This window comes from Alligator mississippiensis, chromosome 2 (assembly GCF_030867095.1).
Source record: "Alligator mississippiensis isolate rAllMis1 chromosome 2, rAllMis1, whole genome shotgun sequence".
Taxonomy (NCBI): domain Eukaryota; kingdom Metazoa; phylum Chordata; order Crocodylia; family Alligatoridae; genus Alligator; species Alligator mississippiensis.
In genome coordinates, this window is record NC_081825.1 from 174,970,206 (window position 1) to 174,992,016 (window position 21,811).

General features: G+C 43.8%; 1 protein-coding gene and 1 pseudogene across 1 annotated transcript; both read right to left on the minus strand.

Annotated features, from left to right (window-relative positions):
• Positions 1-6,300: 6,300 nt before the first annotated feature.
• On the minus strand, positions 6,301-13,924 carry LOC102572598 (olfactory receptor 4S2-like; annotated as a pseudogene).
• Positions 13,925-14,157: 233 nt separating this feature from the next.
• LOC102575881 (mas-related G-protein coupled receptor member H-like) lies at positions 14,158-15,000 on the minus strand. Its single transcript, XM_059721325.1, has 2 exons — positions 14,635-15,000; positions 14,158-14,379 (listed from the first exon to the last, which is right to left on the minus strand). The coding sequence occupies exons 1-2, from the start codon at positions 14,998-15,000 to the stop codon at positions 14,158-14,160; spliced, it is 588 nt and encodes a 195-aa protein (XP_059577308.1).
• Positions 15,001-21,811: the final 6,811 nt, after the last annotated feature.

The following is a 21,811-nucleotide window of genomic DNA, read 5'->3' on the forward strand; positions in this document are numbered from 1 at the left end:
TTTACACCAGGACCTTCAGGTCTTCATTTAACTCTTCCAAGCACACCCAACAAGGCAACTTAATCTAAGACTTACAGCATCCCAAGTAAATACCCTAGCCACTCAGATATGGGGACAAAAGAGGTACAGAGACACACATGGCCCATTTCTGTTCCTTGAGGCTACAGATGGTAGACATGGGTTCTTGCCAAATGCCTTTTCAGACACCTAAATCTACTATGCATCAACAAGGGGAAAATAGATGGAGTATAGCTGCTTCTGTGCGTCCTGAGTTGGCATGACTATGTAATCCTGCAGAATTGTCCAAGGCTACAGGGTGGCACATCCAGGAAAAGAATTTCCCTGGGTGTGTAAGTGCCAAAAATGCTCTTTAGATGACCAAAAAATAGCCACTGAGATGACTAGGAGAAAACATAGTGCCACCCTTTTTGTCCAAGATGGATAGTTGGCTATAAAAATAAAAACAAAAAACAGGTAACAGCCACTATTTATCTCAAAGTCCAGGTGACATTGATATTTAATATACAACTTGAATTGCAAGAATGAATCCAAGATAAATATTCAAAGCATTTGTGTTTAAAGTCTGTGGAGGATTCAGTTTTTTTTCTGCATATATAACAAGCCACCAAAGTATATCAGTAGATACTGCATTTCTGCATTCCTGCATAAGCAAAAAGGATTGAACATAAATTACCTGAAAACTAGAGGAAACATTTTGCTAGCAAACTGGTGTACCATAGAAGTCCCTGGTGGCTGCAGCAGGGAGCTGCAGCCACTCCAAGATGGTAAGTACTAGGGACAGGGGAGGGGGGCTGGGAGAGGGGGGAGGGGACCATGGGGGGACCCCTGCCAGCCCCCCTGACCCTCCCCACTCCCACAGCCCCCCTGACCCCTACCTGCTCCCCCAGTCCCCCCATGGCTGCCCCGGATGCCCCAGCTCCCGGGGCTTTAAAAAAAAGCCGCAGTGCTCACCAGGTGCTGCCAGGAGGGGGGTGATCCCCACTGTCCCCCACTGCCCCACGTTGCATGGGGGGCTCTGCATGAGCCCCCTCAACAACCCCCCTCCCTACTCACCCGGCCCTCCCATGGCTGCCCTGCCCACCGGGGCTCTAGACCTTTAACGAAAAAAAAAAAGCCAAGAAAAGCCCTGGGAGTCACCACTCCTGGTGCAGCTTCGGGGCTCTGGGGGCTTGTGCAGAGCCCCCCACACAGTGGGGGGCAGTGGGGATCGCCCCCCACCAGCAGCAGTGGTGAGTCCCTGGGTTTCTTCAGGTTTTTTTTTTCTTAAAGGCCCAGAGCTGGCCCATGCGGGGCACCCATGAGAGGGCTGGAGGAGCGGGGGGGGGGGCGGTTCGGGGGCTCATGCAGAACCCCCATGCAGTGAGGGGCAGTGAGGGGCAGCAAGGATCTCTCCCCACTCAGCAGCACCTGCTGATCCAGGGCTTTTTTTTTACTCAAGTGCTATAAGCCCTGAGAAAGAGAAAGGCATGAGCACAAGGGTAGGAGAGATAGAGCCCCTATAGAAGGTACATGAATAAGGGATAAAACAGCAAGAAAGGAAGCCCTGGAGCAGGGCATAGCTTGGTGTCTTAGGAAGAGTGGATACTGTGTAAAGAGATTAGGTGGTTGAGTTGCCTAAGGCCAAATCTAGGGAGAGATGCCTTGCTCAAGGAATTAAGTTGAAATATTGGACCAGACCAAGGCAGCCCAATGACAAGCAAGTCAGAGTGGAGCATCCCAAAACTTACTGTATCTACTATTCTAAAGGCAGTCTCCCAATTTTTATTTCTTTCCAGCCAAGTGCAATGGGCAAAATAGCGGAGCAGGTCCCTGAGATATGTGGTTACTAGGCAGCCTCAAAGCTGCCTTTAGAGGTGTCGCCACCGAGAGCCACAGCGCGGGGTTCGGGGCTTTAGGAGCCCTAGTCGGCGGGCGGGTACTTGTGACGCTTGGAGTGGAATCAGGTACTCAAGCATATTGATTTGAACAAAAGATTGTTTACTTACACTGCTCAAACAGTGCAGGTCAGAAGCTTGCTTCGGTTACAGTTGCAAACAGGTACAAGGGTCGGGCAGAAATTCCAGAATTCGTTTGTCGGTCTGCAAATGTGTTCGGGGTGTTCAGGGTGTTTGGGCAGGCAGTCGTCTTACGTCTCGGGTGGGGGTGTGCTAGGCCCCCTTGGGCCGGTGACGGGGAGTCCTCAGTGGTTGATCAGGCCGCTAAGTTCGCTCTGAAACACGCGTGGAGTTTGCTAGGCTCTACAGTGTACTCAGAGTTCTCCACCAGATGTGTGTGGAGTTCTCCAACTTGGGCGGAAACTGCTTCAACCTCTTATATGGCTAGCAAGCCAATCGCTAGTCGCCACGTAGGAATAATTTAGAACTGGCCAATAATAATGTGAATTTGCATATGAGTGGCAGGAACTTTTTTCTAAACTGTAATTTTCCACTACTGTAGCATTTGGGTACTGGGTTCAGGCATAGAGGAATTTTCCTCCATGACCTAGTTACTGCCACCAGAATGATTGACAGCAAAACTATGCCATATGTATCAAACCCATGGAATTTTCCTCTGGGCTATACCAATTCTCCTCTGTGCTATACCAATTCTCCTCTGGGCTAAACCAATTCTCCTCTGCGCTATAGGCATCTAATTAATGGGTTCTGACAAGAGGTAGGTCTTGTTACACTTCAATTATATAAGTAAATTATGGCCCCCTAACTATATATTTGTTTTTTATTAAATGATCTACACAATAAGCCTATACAGGAGGCAATGGGAGGACCCCTTAGTTCTGTGCAAGAAGTCTTGCATTTTGCTTTTGTGCAGTGATAGATAATGTAATGAAAACAGCTCTTAGGGTTCATATGACTGAAGTCTGTTCCAAATAGGCTAGTGTGTTTATATGTGTGAAGGCATGCCTCCCACGCTCCAGGAGAGCCCTGAATGGGGACCAGCAAGAAGGAAAGTGCCAGACCCTGAGGTAAAAGTGGCCTGGGAACGGCCATGGAAGTTTCTTACCAGCAGGTGAACATATCAGCAGCAGTTGGGAATTGGCAAGTGGATCCCAGAGAGCCTCTGGCACATGTTAAAAGCATGTGCAAGATGCACATGGGGAGGCATCCAGCTGCTTCCTGTTTGCCCGGAAGCACAGAGCTGGCTTTCAAAGACAGCTGGAAATCAGCTGAAGGCAGGCAAGCCAGGGAGGACTGGCACTGGCAGCCACACCTGCATGCCAGTAAAGACCAACAACCGCCCAAATGCCAACAAGAGGGAAGCAGCTGGCAGAGGGGGCAAGGTTGGTCGGACACAGGCAGTGTGCCCCAGAGAGGGGATAGAAGAAAAGGGGTTTAAGTCCTGTCATTTGGAGAAGTGACCGGCAAGAGGGGCACCAGAGGAAGACCCAGACTGAAGATCTCTCAGAAGGTGGTCCATGACAAGGAGTAGAGATCCTGTACATGGAAGGATTTAACCATGAATTCATCAACAATACAGTTTCCTTCCTAAATTGAGATAAGAACATTGCTGAATGAACTGATCTATTACAATGATTGATCTTGAACCTGTATAAAAGCCATCTATTTTGCCTGAAGATCTTAACCTGTTTAAAGCATTCTGATCTAAATAAATGAATTTCAAGTTGTGGCAGGTGAGAACGAATGTGCAACATACTGGTGCAGATATTAAAACAAGCATTGGCTGTCAAACTAGGCCCCAGAGGGTGAGAACTACATTCAAGTACACCTAATTACATGCCACCAATTGGGCACCTTGTACAGTATGAGTGTATGTACTTATTCATTTTTTAAAAAAGAGTTGAATGAGAATGTGTGTGTCTACATTTTCATTAATGTGCAGTGCCTACTGTGCATTAAATTTAGTACTTTCAAAACAAGGTAGTAAATAAATGCACAGCAGGCTGCCCTACTGTGCATTAGTACAAAAACAAACGCTTTGTGACGGTTAATGCACAGTAGAATAATATCATGGTTTTTGCTGTGACACTGTAATGCTCAGTCAATCAGACTACTGCATGTTAAGCATCTTAACATCTTAAGCATCTGCATGTTAAACATCTTGTGTAGATGTGCCCCCTGATTACGTCTAATTAGTTACTCCTTTTTAGTAGCAAAGGAGCTGCTTTACTAGATTTAGACAGACTGCAAAAGTGGGGAGACGAGACTAGGATGGGGTTAAACGTAAACAAATGCAGGGTGCTGCACCTTGGGAGAAGGAATCCACAGCATACATACAGGCTGGGGAGTTCCCTTCTTGAAAGCACAGAGGCGGAAAGGGATCTTGGAGTCATTATTGACTCCAAGATGAACATGAGCTGCCAATGCCAGACCGCAGCCAGCAACGCCAGCCATATCTTGTCATGCATCCAAAGGTACATCTCAAGCCAGTCCAGAGAGGTGATACTCCCCCTCTGTGCGACTTTGGTCAGGCCGCAGTTGGAGTACTGCGTCCAGTACTGGGTGCCGCACTTCAAAAGGGATGTGGCCAGCCTGGAGAGGGTTCAGAGGAGGGCCACCCGCTTGGTGAGAGGGAAGCAGGACAGGCCCTATGAGGAGAGACTGAAGGACCTGAACCTGCTCAGCCTCAGCAAGAGAAGACTGAGGGGGGACCTGGTGGCTGCCTACAAGCTCATCAGGGGGGATCAACAGCAAATAGGCAGAGCCCTTTTCTCCCCAGCACCACCTGGGGTGATGAGGAACAATGGTCATAAGCTGATGGAAAATACATTTAGGTTAGAGATCAGAAGGCAATATTTTATAGTTAGGGTGGCCAGAATCTGGAACCAAATTCCCAGGGAAGTGGTCCTCACCCCTACCTTGGACAAATTCAAGAGGAGGTTGGATGATCACCTGTCTGGGGTCTTGTGAACCCAGCATTCATTCCTGCCTGTGGCAGGGGGTCAGGCTAGATGATCTGTTCAGGTCCCTTCTGACCCTAGCTACTGTGAAACTATGAAATTTAGGGCAGGTTTTCTACAGTATCTTACTTTGAGCATAGCTTGATTTTCCTAAATTAACACTGGCATGCCATTCAGCATAAGAATAAAAAACATTTTCTGCCTGGCCTTTTTCTCTCCATTACTTCAGCAGGGCAGAGGCTTTCTGGCACCCCATACTTGCCCTTCACTAGGAACAGGTGTGGCATTTCCTGAGGACTACCCCACTTGAAAAAGTCCCAGAACACCATCCAGCCCTAGCAGGGGGCAGTTTTAGGTCATTCCCCAGGACCAGGAACGTGCACCATCCCCATAGCTCCTGCCCTGTATCTCCAAGATGTTCTGTAGGCAGCAGCTCCAGCTGGGTGATGCTCTTTCTCCAGCTGCTTCCAGCCAACTGCTGATTCCACAGCTCAGGGCTTGTTCTTAACCCAAACAGCTGGGCCCTGTTCCCAGTCAGGTAGTCTCCTGCTAGTCATGTGCCTGGCTAGGAGTGCAGCCATCTGCGGGCTGTTCGGCTGCTTACCCACACCTCTTTTAGTGACAAGCACAGCCTGTGCTTTGTCACATGCCCCCACTGCCATTTTTTCAGCATAGGGACATTGATACATGTGATGCTCCTGGCACTTTATTTAGAACGGCTTTTGGAGCCACTCTAATTAAAGTGCTCCCCCCCCCCACCTCCTCTCGTCACTCACAGTGAACATGTATAAATGCTCTAAAAGGCTGTCCAGAATCTCCTCCAGCTACCTGGCTGGCTCAGTGAAAGATGCCACCAAAATACCCTTTCTTTTCTCCAAAGAACTTTATGACAACTGTGTACCTTAAGATTAAAATTGAAGGCTGCCTTTATTTTTTGCAAACTTATAGAAAAAATGGTTCCTGCCCAAAAAAGCCCTTGTAGACTAGGTTTGCAAAGCGTGCAAGGGTAAAGAAGGGAGCAGAATAGTGAATTCACTTTTCCATAGTAAACCTAGTTACCGGAGGAGAATGACAGAAACCAAAATACAATGTACATAGTCTGGGATATATCTGCAGCAAAATAACAGTCATTTTTAAGAAGGACTATTAGGGTAATAAAAATAATAAGAATATTTTATTCCAATGTAGCTGTAATACTCAAACATCCGTGGAAAAGCTTTCCATACCACACTCAGGATTAAATATTGCAAACATTCTATTTAAGTGTGAACAATATCAGTAGCAGTCAGAGGAAAAGCACTGGGAATTTTCACTGTTATAGCCCAGGAGAATAAAATCTTTTGCTGCACAACCCAAACTCAAAGTTACACTTTCAACACCATCTACTAGAAGAAGCATCATTGGACACATCTCATTTTTTCATTTCATTCCCAGGTTACTCTTCTGTTCCATAAGTTTCTAATAGCATTTTTCACTTCCTTGTTTCTCAGGGTGTAGATTAATGGATTCAATAAGGGAGTGATAAGGGTGTAGAACAAAGTGACCATCTTATCCTCTGAATAGGTGGTAGCTGGGCATAGGTAGATGAAGATGCAAGGTCCGAAATATATAATCACTACAGTGATGTGGGTAGTACAGGTAGAGAGGGCTTTGTGACGCCCTTCAGCAGAATGAGTTCTCAAGGAGATTAAGATAACAAGATAGGATACCATCAGCAGAACAAAACAGATCAGGGACATCATCCCACTATTGGCAATCACCACAATACCAACAATATATGTGTCACTGCATGCCAGTTGCATCAAAGGGTACACATCACAGCCAAAGTGATCGATCTCATTGGGCCCACAGAAGGAGAGCTGACTTGTCAGAAGAGTCTATACAATGGAATGTAGAAAGCTTCCCACTGAGGAAGCTATAACCAGCCAGCCACACACATGTCCGGCCATGATAGTTGTGTAATGGAGAGGTTTGCAGATAGCAATGTAACGATCATATGCCATCGCTGTGAGAAGGAACATCTCTGTGCCACCAAAGAAACGGGAGAAGAACAGCTGTGCCATGCAACCAGTGAAGGAGATTGTTTTCTCCTCTGCCAGGAAGTCTGCAATCAGTTTGGGGGCTGTGGAGGAGGAAAGGCACATGTCTACAAAAGACAGGTAGTTCAGAAAGAAATACATGGGGGACTTCAGACTTTCACTGTTTTTGATAACGACAATGATAAGAAGGTTTCCAAGCATGTTCACAATGTAGATAAGTAAAAACAGGACAAAATAGAATCGTTCTAGCATACCATTCTGTGAGAGTCCCAATAAGATGAATTCTGTCACGTTCTGTGTGGACTCCATGTATTATCAGGGAAGATGAATGCTGAATAATAAAGGATATTTTGACCTGCCATGACAAAAAAAAAATAATCACAGAAAATTCATTTGAAGGGGACTCCTTGATTCCACCTCATTGCTCATCTACAAAAGTACAATTGCGCCTTTTGGGGGGAAAATTTATAGATTATAATATTTTGACTTAATATTTTTTTTAAATATCAATTATTGGCAGGGTATTCTGGAAATGAATTGACAATGCCTTCCAGTTTATATCTCTAGGTAGAGTTTCACAAGACAAAGTAGGAAGTTTCACCTGCCATTTTTTTAAAAGCCTTATTTTCTCAATTACTTGGGCTGTTTCTTACTGGAATCATAGGCAAGCATATACAATGGTTAATTAAACACAGGGCGAACAGTATCTGCAAGTAAATAAAAATGGATTTTTGCATAGAAAAAATATATTCTTTTTTCTTCCTCTTGTAAGCACTACCCATTTGTGTGACAGAAAATGCTTTAGACAGTAGAATGCTAAGAGACTAGAGCTCTCCATTTTCATAATATGCAGTTGATTTACTTGGAATAGGAGTGTGATGTGTTCTAAACATAATCATTTTTTTTGTCTGGGAAATTGACTACAAGGATGATTGACCACAGTATTTACTTTCCTGTAACCCATACCATCCTCAGAGAAATAAGTGGTTTACCTTATCTGTAATTCAGACTGCCATATATGTCAATAGCCCATAAACCAGACTTTATGAACTGGAGCACAACTGGTTTGATTACATATGTTTTCAACCTTTTTAAGTCATTGGACACAATGCTAAGGAGAAAAAAAGCTGTTGGGGAAAAGCTAAAGGAAGGAAAGTATTTCTGTTGCTCATTTCATTTTCTTTATTTTATGAGATGGGTTGTAATTTAGGGCTATTCTTATGCTTAAAAATATATATATATTCAGTTTTTCAAGTTGTACAGGTATTTGTGGCAGGGTCATACTCCAGGGGCTGCCATTATGCCCCCTGCTAGTCAAGCAATCCTTGTCCCAGTCCAACACTAGGGGACTCTCATGTCCTTTACTTTCCCACCACCCCTTTACTGTTATTATTTTGAAAGGAGGGAAGCTCTCTGAGGGTCCTAAAGTGAGCCTGCCATTGTTCAGCCTCCTTGGCCTCCATCCTTTTTGCTCTTGCTGGGCCCTTGAGCTCTAGTCCACTGAACAAACTGAGCTTTAGGGCTCCCTGCTTCTGGTCTGGCTCTTAAAAGGGCTTTTTCTCTGTCCCCTCTCAGGTTTCTGGGTCTTTCTGGGCTCTCTTGTTGTCCAGGCCCCTAAACGTATCTCTGCTCTGTCCGCAAAGTCCATGTCTGGCCCTCCCTGGGATGTGGGCCCATTGGCCTTCAGTCTGTGCCTCAGGCATTACTGGAACTTGCCCCTCACAGGCTCTATGGGATCATGCATACTCAGTGTCCCCCGGCAGCTGCCATGGGAATGGAACTTCCAAAATGCAAGCATGAGTCCTGCTTCAAAACAATGTCCCACATGGGGTTCACTGCACACCTTGGTGCCAGGATCCATGTAAAAAGATCTTTTCTCATGTAAAAAGAGAAGCCAAAATAGAAAGTGCCTAATACACACGACTTGCTTCCTATAAGGCTCCCAGTTTCTCTTAACTCAGGGCTGTCTGCTGAATTCTCTCCTCAGTCTGGACTCCAGTCCTCATGCTTCTTGAAGAGGGCTCCATCCCCAATGGCTTCCACAGCCAGACTGCCTCACCAGCCTCTGGAGTTGCCTTATACCCCTCAGGCCCTGCCCCTCTTCTAGACAGCTGATTTCCCCCAGAGTTGCCTGCAGGTACCTCCTAATTAATTGTATTATCTGGGCACAGGATGGTAATGTGTGCATCATCAAATGATCCCAATATAGTTCAGACATCCTACACAGGTAAATCCAGCTCTGGCCTCCTGAAGGATGGAGGAAGTGCAGTCCCATCAGCATCTGGAGAGCTGATCTGGTCTCGGACTTGTCCAGCTTGAAACAGTTGGTGACAGATTGCAAGTCATAAATGGTTGCTTCCAATGGCAACATCCAGATGGAAATTGCCAAACACATGGCAAAGTTCATGGGACCTTTCAAGCTGTCTACGAGTCTGGGTTCTGCCTGCTCCCATTATGATCTCATGAGTCACAGTCTTGGTTGCACAATGGCCTAGCTCCAACAGGAGGCCAAGTCCTTAGTGAAAGTGAGCACAGTTGCTATGCCTTCTACTACCTTCAGTACTGTTTGGAAGGCATGAAATATGCTTTTGCCATGCCTTTTAGCTAAGACTTCCCTGGAGACTTAGGAACAGCATGGGTTTTCCTATGCTGTATTTATATATAGTAGTGGAGACAAGGAAGGCTAAAAAGCAGCTTCGCAGAAAAGGAGCTAGGGGTTAAAGTAGATAGTAAGCTGAATATGAGCCAATAGAATGGCCTTGTTGCAAAGGAGGCTAATGACATGCTGGACTTCATTATTAGGAACATTGCCAGCAGATTGAGGGAAGTGATTCTTCCCCTCTATTCGACATTGGTAAGGCCACATGTGGAGTCCTGTGTCCAGTTTTGGGCCCACTGCTACAGAAAGGATGTGGACAAATTGGAGAGAGTTCAGCAGAGGACAACAAAAATAGTTAGGCGGCTGGGGCATATGACTTCTGAAGAGAGTCTGGGGGAGCTTGGCTTATTTAGTCTGGAGAAGAGAAGACTGTGGTGGGATTTAATAACAGTCTGTAACTATCTGAAGCTACCTAAACAGCTAGACTCTTCACAGTAATGACAGATAACAGAACAAGGAGCAATGGTCGCAAGCTGTAGCAAGGGGAGTTTAATTTAGATATTAAGAAAAACTTTCTCACAAAGAAGGTAGTGAAGCACTGGAGCAGGCTACCCAGAAATGTGAAATCTCCATCCTTGGAGGTTTTTAAGACCTGGCAAGACTGAGCCTTGTAGGCTGCTGTAGTTGGGGATGGTCCTGATTTGAGCAGAGGTTTGGACTAGATGACCTCCTGAGGTTCCTTCCAACCCTAATTTTCTAGTATTCTATGATTCTAAGGGCTAAGCACCTAGTTGTTCAGACTGAGGTGCTTCTGGTCCTTTAAAAAAGCCTATCTTTAGGTATTTAGGGTCTTTGAAGACCAAAATATAGGTGCTGAATTGATTTAGGTCCCTAATGGATTTATGGCCCCAACAGTTTCTTTGGACTTAAAATTTCCAAAAAGCCTTGTTTAGAAATGTAACTAAAAATTATTTAATCAAAGAAAGTATCATTAACTTCTGTTCTTATAAGAAACCAGACCCCCACCCCCCCGCCTCACCCCCGCCATAATCCAAACCCCTGAAAACCTAAAAATTATTTAATAGGTGTGGGTGGAGAGGGAAAGGGGAAGGGGGTAGTGGAATTGCAATATTCAATATTGAAAGTTGAACAGTTGGACTCCTATGGCAAAGTGCTTGGGGCATGTTTCTAGTGCTCAGATGAGTTAGTGTTAGGTTCAAATTAAAAGCTGCACCCACTTGACTCATCTGTAAGTGAATATCTAGTCATCTGAAATGGAAAGTAGAGGCAGATGGACAGGACTTTAGCTTCATTATCCCTTTGAGTTCTGTTGGATACAGAAAATAGTGTGCATTGAACATTGCAGTTGTGTGGGCTATTAGACCCCGTAAAATTGACTTTGTATGTTATACATTTCAGTTAAGAAAAATGCTATGCAAAGAATCATAGCTGATGAAGCATGATGAATAATGCATAAAGAATCATACACAATGAAACAATCTCCACTGGGACCCCCCAGACTTAACACAATCTCTACACAAGTACTTCCTGAAGCTAGCCCAGCTTGTAGCTTCTAGAGTAGGTGAGCCCTGGCTCCTTAGACTCTGAGATGAGTGAACAGAATCCCTCTATCACCAACTAAAGGGATAGGAATAAATGGAAAGAATACCTGTCATTTTAAAAGAGAATCTCTTTATTGTAAAGTTAATAAAAGTTTAATAAGCATTCAGACCAGGCAATGGTAATGCAAAAACATAGTTGTGCCTGTAAGGGGAGACACAGATGTGACCCCAAAAATCTCTGAGGTCTGGCTGACCACTGGATTCCTCAATCCTCTCTGTGTTCACAATCACAGTTATGCATTCCTTAATCACCTGCATCAATCTGCATTTTGATTGGAGGATATGTTAATGTAAGTAGTTGGTCATGAAAACAGATGTGCAGAGCTTACAGCAAGAATTTTCCATCCTAATACCTGTGTGATAATTTCACCAAGTCTTGTTAAATATCCATTATTTAACGCAGCTTATCTCTATAGACTGTCTGCAGAGCTTTTCAGATTGGTTTTGACCTTTGACAATGGGCGAATAGTGAAGGGTAATGACTGTTGGTTCCTATGGTTAATGATGTAAGTTATTTTGATCAATTACTCTGCTTGTGAAAGATTGTCTAAATCTATCTCATGCATTTTGTCCAATAAAAGATATCACCCATAGAATTCCTTGCCTTTCCCATATTCCCTGAATCGTCACAGCTACACCATCACTCCAACACTACCATCAATTTGTTTTTGTTACTGTGACTGAGCACATAGTTCCTTTCTCTCTTTTTGGTCAGCAAACTGGAATCTAGCCTTACAGTTCCGTCTTTGGACAAAGTAAAAGCAGATTTTCCAATATTCTAGTTTTCTCTTAAAGCAACAGCGTCATTTCTTTATAGAATGGAGAAAATATACAGGAAGGAGGAACTCATGCTAAAGTCTCGAATGTATTCCTTACAACCAGGTCCACTCATTTGCATTCTAAAGAAATAATACATCCTTGGATCTTGGAAAGGATTTTTTTTTTTCTTTTTTAAATTAGGACTGATGCTTTCTTTTTATTTCTTTCACATTTTACAAACTGGTATACATTTTGTTAAGCTAAACTTACATCTAAATTTGTTAGTCTAATATTTATTGCACTTTTTGTTGTGGGCTATGGCTGAAACACTATAGTGTGAAATTCCAATTCCATTTAGTGAATGTATACATATTATTCAAACAGCCTGGTGACCAAAATCTAATGATTAAGCACTGACATATTTTAAACTAAAACTAACAGTGACCAATAAAAAAGAAATGTGTTATATTAAATACATCAACAAGCTAATTATCATAATTTTATAGTCATTCACCAGACTCATTTTCAATTAACTTCAGATTAATTAGTTGTTCATAGAAACAAGCTGAAATGAACTGTTAAACATGTTTTGGGTTTTTGTTTTGTTTTGTTTTGTTTTTTACATGTGAACATAATAATAATATAAAGTACATGGCCATACCAGGACATGTACATGAACTATATGCACAGCCCCATTACTCACCTGTTTTGACTATATCTGCTCCATTTCAATTTTACCTTGAAACAGGTCAAAACAGCATCAAAACAAAACTGGTGACGACATTTTGCACAGCCCTACTGCATATCAGTACATTTGCCTATCACTAACTTTAGTCCCAGATCAGTCCCCATGCAACGTTAATGTACTTCAATGCCTGCATGTGTAGACTCCAGTCTATTTCTGCTTATTGCACAGTAACTTATTGCACAGTAAATTTTAGCCTGCCATAAATGCACATGTAGATATTCCCACTGTTACACACCCTTTTGTGGGTAGCTTGTCTAAAATGTGCTGCACTGATATGGCATAAATTTATTTGTACATAAATGAAAAGCTGGGTCATATAGTACTCTGCCTCTTGCATATAATTTGGAGTAAGTCTGGGTTCTTCTTTACTTATATTTTTAAATTTTGGAAAAAAAAATAACAGAAACACTGCATACAACATTTACAAAAAGTTGCACAATTTTATTTTGTATGATATCCACATGCCTAAATGTGTATGAGAAAAACATGCAAAATTACTATTAGGTGCAGCAGTTATTGCCATGCATTGCCTATGGGCCTTTCCTGAGAGTAGGCCCTAATGTAACAGGGGTTAAATAAACCCATAGTATGAAACAACGCCTTATCTAAAGACCTGCCAAATAATATCAGCAAAAGTTAAAATAGGTTCACAGAAGAGAAGCACCTTTCCCACACTCCCACTATAGCCAGTGACCTAGTCCAACTGGTAACCTTGTTGTCTAGATATATTTACTGGAGAACAATTCAACATTGCAGCTAGAGCTACCTTTATCATTAACATTGACTTTGCTACTGCATAGATTTTAGTGCTAAAAACTAAAGGAGAATAATAAAATATCCATTCTACATTTGGCCTGCAACACTGTAGGCATACATATAAAAATAGAGAAGCAACATCAGAATACAAGGAAATTATTTATAATGTCAATACATGTTAACATAAGTTACCATCTTACCCTCTGAGAAAAAAAAAAAAAAACCCATACATTTTAGGCAAATGGTTCTACCTTTCTCTGGTGTCCAATGGCAACTTAATTGTTCAAAGGAATAAGGCCTGTACTCAGTATCACAGCATTTAGAAATTTGAGGTTTGAAGGATTGTAATGCACTAGTGAATATGGCAAATGATTTAATAAAGAGAGGGCTTGGTCCTTCTAATTGCATTTCAGCTGCTTTACTTAGGACAGAATCTGAGCAGTGTGCAGTTGCAATTCTGTTCCATTGAGCTTCTCAGTAGTTGTCAAATCTCTTCTAACCTACATTTTCATTCAAAATATACATAGTTGTTCCTATTCTTGCCTAAGATGCATTTGACCTTTCAACACAAAATCTAGAATGCCTACAATGAAGCAAAATTATTTTATTTACACAGATTATTACTACCTTGCCCAGTTGACTTCAAAAGCAGCCCAAATAAATATGCAGGTAAGGGATATACAAGTAAAGGGGGGCAGTTATCTGTAATCTGACCCTGCACACCAATGGTACTATTCAAATAAATACCACAGAGATTGTCACACTGATACAGTGGCATCAGGGTTACAATGGGATATTGGTGTCATTTCAGGATCTGCATCAGTGGTTTCCTGTTCACCTCTGCAGTCTAACTCTTCCTCAAAGACCTTCTGGAGTGCAACTTTCAGAGTGTCCCTGAAGCGGCGATCCCTGTAGCTCCCAACTAAGAAATAAATGACTGGGTTAAGGCTGCTGTTTACACAAGACAGTACAAAACCAATCTCAGGAGAATATGGAAATTTGTAATTCAAAAATTCAAGCAAGATCAGGGCACCCAGGGGAACAGCAAAAATGAGAAAGAAAAGGATGGTGAGAAGTATCACTGTAAATAGCTTTCCTGTTTTGAAGTGGTGAGAATTACAACAAACCCTGAAGAACAGGGTCAGACTAGACAGAATCATAAGGGGGGTGCAAATGAGGAAATCTAGCACACCAATAGTTATGAGTATTTGCTGACAATTGTGCAGCGTACTCACACTACAGGAAATGTACCCCAGTCCACAAATTAGAAAGGAGAGGGCCCACAGCAAGGCTGACATAATGGAAGACAAGTGCTTTGGGCGGTGGCATCGGAACCAGACTGGAAAGAGGACAGACAGACACCTCTCAATGCTGATGGTTGTCAGGAGGTACAAGCCAGTCCCATACACGAAAAGATCCAGGAACAGGAATATTCCAAACTGCACTCCTATATTAAACTGCATTAAATATTGAACTGTTTCAACTGCAATGCATAGAAGATAGCCAAAGTCAGCAGCCGCCAAGTTCAAGATGTAGATGCTGAAGGCATTCCTCTTAATGCGGAAGCCAAGGAACCAGATGACAATTCCATTCCCTACCATCCCACATGCTGAGCTGATCAAACAGAAACTCTCCATGAACTTCAGCACAGCATATGATGTCTCCCTCTCTTTCATATTATCATTAGAACTAGTCCCAGGACCCATGCTGGTCTCTTCCAAGAGCACAGATGTTGGAATCAATACACTCATACTGAGACTGTCTTCCTTTCTTCGCCTCGCTCTCTTACACACCTGTAAATGGGGAAAAAGCAGAAGGGAAATAGTGTCTTGGGGCCTGGTCACACATTTAATTTTAGGAGGTTCTGGGATCTCTTCACCACTGGATTGCCCACACATTAAGACATATAATCTAGTTGTAAGTACTCTTTAGGCATCTTAAAGTTCTGTCACTCTAGCAGGTGAGTAGACAAAGTGCTGCAAATTGAGGAAACAGGCCTCATGCCTGACTCAGTTTTCCATAAGTGCTATCTAAAAATTCACAGATCTGTCCACTGTCCCTGCCTGTCAGGTCTTTCTGGGTGATTGGAGACAACTTCTCTCTGCACATAAAAAGCCTCCAGCAGACACTTACCTCTTCCCCACTTTCCTCCTTCATATGACTGTGCTAGCCAAGAGGTCGTCCAGTTTAGAATCTCCATTTGTTAAAATCAGTAACTCCTTTTTCTGTTGGATCCCAGGAAGGTAATTCATTTCTCCCCTTCAGATTTTAAAAGATCATCCCTGGGAGCTTGTACACTGGATCCTGTTAAAGCAGTAACATCTCCAAGGTGCACAGAGTACAGTACAGTGAACAGTACAAGGCACTTTGAAATCAGAAAGGGTGAGGTCTGTAATCTCATTTCCTCTTGTGTACAATCTTATTTTGTTGTCCATGTCAAGTAAATTACATTCTAAACATCTACCTCTAAATATTTACACTAATAGGAAGGTACAATTATCTGTGAAAGGCTCCTGGTGCCTCCACACTGTAATTAAGTCATGCAAATGGAACATGATGACCATTGGGGATTTCTAAGCCTAACCACTGGACACAAGTGGCAGACTCCAAGAGAAAAGCTCTTTTGTTTCCTCCATGAACTCTCATTTTCCTTTCTTTTTCCAACCTATTTGTTTTTTTTTTTTATTTAATTAAATCTGAATTGACCCTGGTGTGAAGCCAGGCATATTGGATTCAACCTGCCAAGGCCAGAAGCAGACAAAGAGAGGAGGAAGATTACAGAAATGAACCAGTGTGATATTCACTTACGGTAAAATTTCCCCTATAGATGAACAAAAAAAATTTCAGAGCCTAGCTAGATCACTCCACCCTCAACTCTTCAAGTCTGGCAGGAGGCTCACAGGCTGGATATGCTTTCAGCAGGTTCAGAAAAAAACATTCCCAAAAGCAGATACTCCTGTCTTCCCCAGGCACTGCTGCAGTCTGTAAACAATGCATTCTCTCATTGGCAGCTCCTTCAACATGCTGTTAGGTGCATCTAAGAGCTGCTAAAACACCCTAGCAAAGTTGTCCGTCATGCATCATAAGAACAACTGGACACTTCCCTCCTCATAGAGGGGACCATAGCACTTGGACTGCTGCAAAGAAACAGGCAGGTAATTTCCAGAGCTCCTAGCAAAAAGAGTCTGCTGCTATAGTGCCACATGAATAACAAGTTAAACCCCTTGGCCCAGGTAGCCCAGTGAATACATGCTCTGCTGCAGAGCAGTCAGCCCTGAGCAAAATGGCTGGTGAAGCAATGGGAGGCTGCTTGATACTCTGCAGAGGATGTGGAGGGTGGCTTCCTAGACAAGCCACTATAATCCACACTTTTTCTTTCTTCTCCTCAGGCACTGTGAAGCTCTGGAAATCTGCCCACCTCCATTATGCTCTACCTATGACAACACATCACAGACTGTCTCTTCCTGATAGCCAGTGACCTCCCTTGGGTCTGTACCTTATATATTTAAGAGTAGTGGTAAAAGAATGTCTCCTTTCAACCCCTGCAAAAAAAACATGTTGTGTCAGAGGTTGCCTGGAAATGGGCCTTCCCTACCATCACCCATCATTTGCACTGAGACATGCACCTGTGTCCCATGCCCATGCCAGAGCCATTGTGGAGAAGGGGCCCTGCTTTCATTTCCCCTGTAACCTGTCTCTACTATATTGGTACCAACAAACCCCTGGTCACCCTTCTTCTGATCTGAAGGAAGCACTCCCAGGGGGCCCTGGAAAATGTTGCAGGGTTTGCATGTGTTGGGGTTGTGGAGATGCAGAGCCACTCTTCCATTACTGATGGTGAGCAAGAACCTGCAGCCAAAGAGATGGCCACTTCACAGTTGTGTCCCCACGGGACAAAGGGAATGAGAACCACTGCACTCAAAGGGCACAGTGCACAGCAGGAAAATGGGGAAGGGTTGTGTAGCTTGTGTAGACTAGCTTGTGTAGACTGAGCATGCTCAATGGACTCCCACTGCCCCACCAACAGACTTGACACCTATGCACCTGTGTTTAAGCACCAATTTTGGATGTGTACTTGATTCTAAGTTACAAAAGCATGAAACCCATGATTAACCATGTTAGGCAGAGAAGGAATGCTGTTCACATCTTGGCTCCAAAGCTGAGTGTATCAGACACTTGTCCAGGAAGCGAGACCTTTTGGTCTACAGAGTACATGGCTCAGTAAGATGCATATTGCCATAAAAGGGAGGAGATCCTGGGCCCTAGCTTTCAATGGGACATCAATTTCTCCACTGCACTATCCTCCTTTCCTTGTATCCATTGACTAGTGTAAACCTTCTGCCAGGCACTGGATGGTAGAGACAAGGGCTGGGTTCAACTTTAGGAACCTTTACATCACTTCTCAGTTTAGCTCAAGCCCTGACACAGACATCTGGGAAAACAGATTTTAACTCATGTTCTAATGTGAACAAATTTCCTCACTCACAAGGAAATGTTAAACTAAAACAGGGTTTATTACAAGGGAAAAAGGAAGCCAGCATATACTGTACAGAAATATTTAATTATTACCCCTTAACTATATTCCAAACAGATCACAGTCACAGTTAACTGAAACCATATCACAACCACTGGCAAACCAACACAAGGAGCTACTACTTAACCCAGTCAGATGAGAAGGGTGTCTCACTCAGGGCTGTCCTGTATCACCTACAATAGCAAGTGCTGTGTAGGGAGACCTGCATCGAAGATACTGCCACCAATGCAGGAATGAACAACTGGTGCCTCCCAAGACTGGGGGCATACCATAGTGGTGAGCAATGAGTGGAGACCACCCACAGAAGCCAGTGGTGGTATCGGTGGTGGTAAGCAGGAACCACCCCACAGATGCTGGTGGCGGTCTTGATGAGCAGGAACTGCCCGCAGACACCGGCAGTGGTCTCAGCAGCTGGGAGAGACACAGATGGCACCAGCCGCATCGGAAGTGAGGTGGGGGGAGTGAGTGGTGACCGCCCTCAGAAGTTGGTGTTGTCTTTGACAGTGGCCAATCTCACAGGGAGCACGTGCTTCCCCTACACGTTGCCTATTGATGTAGGGAGAAATGCTAGGGTGAAATTCAAGGGAGTGTTGCTCTGGCCACTAATAGTAAGTATCATTTTTTTCCCTGAACCCACTGAATTGACTTGTACTTACAAGCACTTTTCCTTGATAAGTTGATGAACCACAAAACTATCCATAGAACACTTCCTGTCTGAATGTTCTCCTGTTCCTCACACGTGCATCTCTTTGCACTAAAACTGAGGGCCACCTATTGGCAGAGAACTGGCATTCATGACATATATGGCTAACACAGAACTGGCATTAGTCATTACATGCAATGGGCCCGCTCACTGATATTGGAGCTATGTGACAAACCTGAGCAGGGAAAGATTACCAAATTCCTTGCCTAAACAGGAAAGCAGGAAGCTACATTTACATTTCAAGATAAAACCTGTAAGAGGTGAGAGACAGACTGCCATAATCAACATGACTCTCAAAAGGGGGTATTGTGACATATGAAAAGCAGGAAACACATTTACATTTAGACAACAATCTGTGTAAAACAAGGGATCATCCAACCTTACTTATCTATTAACTCTACTAACATTAAAGGAAAGGACCCAATATATTGAATGTTATCATCTTACTAATGGTAGATGCTTACTTATAAAAGCAAAGCAAACCATGTCGAATCATAAACTAAAGTGAGGAAGTAATAGACCAGTGGTAATAAAGAAGGGAAGGAGATGGGGAACTTGTCTCCCTTCAGCCTTTTTGTATTTGCAGGATATGAATCCCAATTAAGTGACAGGTTCCAGGTTTGCAAAACATCTAGTTTAATCCAGTTCTGAAAGTTCCAGTGAAACAAAGAACTTTAAATAAAGCCAATCAGATTTCATTCCTTAGAATACTGAGGTTATTATTACCATGATTACAGTCATATGACTATAAAATACTGGCCACAGGCTGGAGGGAATTTTGGGGAACTTCTATGGTTGAATAAGATTCATAGATTCATAGTTGGTAGGGTCGGAAGGGACCTCAATGGATCATGAAGTCTGACCCCCTGGCTGTGGCAGGAAAAAGTGCTGGGGTCATGTGAGCCCAGCCAGGTGTTTGTCCAGTCTCTTCTTGAAGACCCCCAAGGTAGGGAAGAACACCACCTGCCTTGGAAGCCCATTCCAGATTTTGGCAACCCTAACCATGAGGAAGTTCTTTCTGATGCCCAACGTAAATCTACTCTCTATCAGCTTATGGCCGCTGTTACTGGTTATTCCAAGGGGTGCTCTGGTAAACAGAGTATTTCCTATTCCCTGCTGCCCCCTCCGTGAATTTGTATACTGCCACAAAATCTCCCCTCAGCCTTCTCTTGTGGAGACTGAAAAGTTGTCCAGGTCCTTCAGCCTTTCCTCATAGGGCCTCTTCTTCAGCAGGAAGAGGGGACCACCCACGGGTGGCTGTGGTGTTGTTGGTGTCAAGGGCAGGGCAAGCGAGAACCGCCTGCAGGCAGCCATGGCAGCATCAGGGGTGAAGGGGGGGCGGGCAGCGGGCAGCAAGCAGAGTCCACCCCCAGCTGCCTTCTGCGCTGTTGATGGCAACAAGTGGTAAGCGGGGACAGCAGGCAGCAAGCTGGGGGGGGGGGGGGGGGGGGTCGGCAACTGCCCACAGAAGCCGGTAGCGTCTTCAGTGACGGCCAATCTCAGGTGGGGCACGTTCCCCCCATGCCCCTCCTACATGTCACCTATGCTCACCAGACTGTTTGTATGCCTGTTCAACTGCTTACCTGTGAGACCTTCTGAAGAAACCCCATGCTGTAGAGACAAAAACCTGGCCAGCCTTGCTTGATAGCGGTAAAGAGCTATCCCATAAGATTATGCTTTCCTCAGCTATTCATCTTGTTTTGTCAATTAATCAATAAACTCACCTTGGTTGGAATGACCCATGGGTCTGTTTAAATCTTTTCACCCTCACTGCCCCACTTAGAGTGTGTCTACATGTCGCTGTACAGCGACATTGCTATAGCACCTTGCTTTAGTACTTAAGGAAGTACTAAAGCATGGTGCAGTAGGGGTAGGTACTGCATTGTATGCATGGGTCCCACTTTGATATCCCAGCTATATCACCATAGCAGTGCGCTATAAGTCGGGGCCGTGCAGCTACAGCAACATAGCAGGCAATCACATGTAGATCCACGTGGTCACTATGTCACCATAGCATGCTGTCACCACCATAGGGTGATGTATAGATGTGCCCTTAAAGCTTGTTTTACACACCCCACTGCAGACTTTGGTGCACCATAGAGTGAGGACTGACCTTTCAGTTACCATTGTATAACTTGGAATCAACAACATTTATGTACCTATAAACATCTCAATTTGGAAGGGAGGGCCAGTGGATACAAAATCTGATCCCCCTGCCTTTATCGTTGCACAGTTTAACCTCCAGGTCTAGGAGCAGAAATTACACATAAACTGGTATAAGTGATCAGAAACTAGTTCATATCTGTAACACAACAGAAGTTCAGTGCACATAAACCACTTTCAAAATGACCAAAATTGGTTTAAAATAAATCTTGATGGATGTATTATCAGACTTAACTGATTTAAGTTAAATCAGATTATTGACCTTCTGTCCCAGATCCTTTCCAGATTCAAGTTAAGTCACAGTCCCCTAACATTGTAGGGTGCTTTGCACCTCCCCTGCAAGCCTCCACTCACAGGGTTGGAGGGCTAGTTTCCACCCAAGGTGTCTGCTCCAGAGGATCAGGGAGGCATGATTTAGTGTTCCCCCAGCTTCTGGCCTGGGCCACTGCAGGCACAAGCCTGCACTTCTAAAATCAAAAGTGAATGTCTATTCTATTGCTTATTGGTTCAATCTACACAGTTTAGACTAACCTTCAAAGATTGAATCAATTCATCCTAGAGCTTTTTGACTGCCTGTACTTAGTCAAACAGTATAACCCCTAACCACAAACAGTAAAAACAGGCACACAGTCCCTCAAACCAACACACTGATGAGGATGTGCAGGTATAAAATATGTAAACTACCATTATAGAACAGAACCACAGTCAAGCATGTAGAACCCAAACAAGGTTACACTAGTAAATGGAAAGGTTAAATGGCTCAAATTCAAAAGGAGAGCTGGAGAACGCTCAGGCAATGCCTGATGCATGGTGCGGTGGTTAGAGGAATGTGATTCAAAGTCAGAGCAAAGCAGATGCAACCCAAATTTAGGCAACGCAGGCTTTAGACTTAGGTTTCTTGCTTCATGGGAAAGTCCCCAATATACTGGCATTAGTAGTATTTCTTGTTTCTCCTATTGGTGAAATGCAGAGATTCCTGCTATCATCAAGAAAGATGTTTCTCAACACAAAG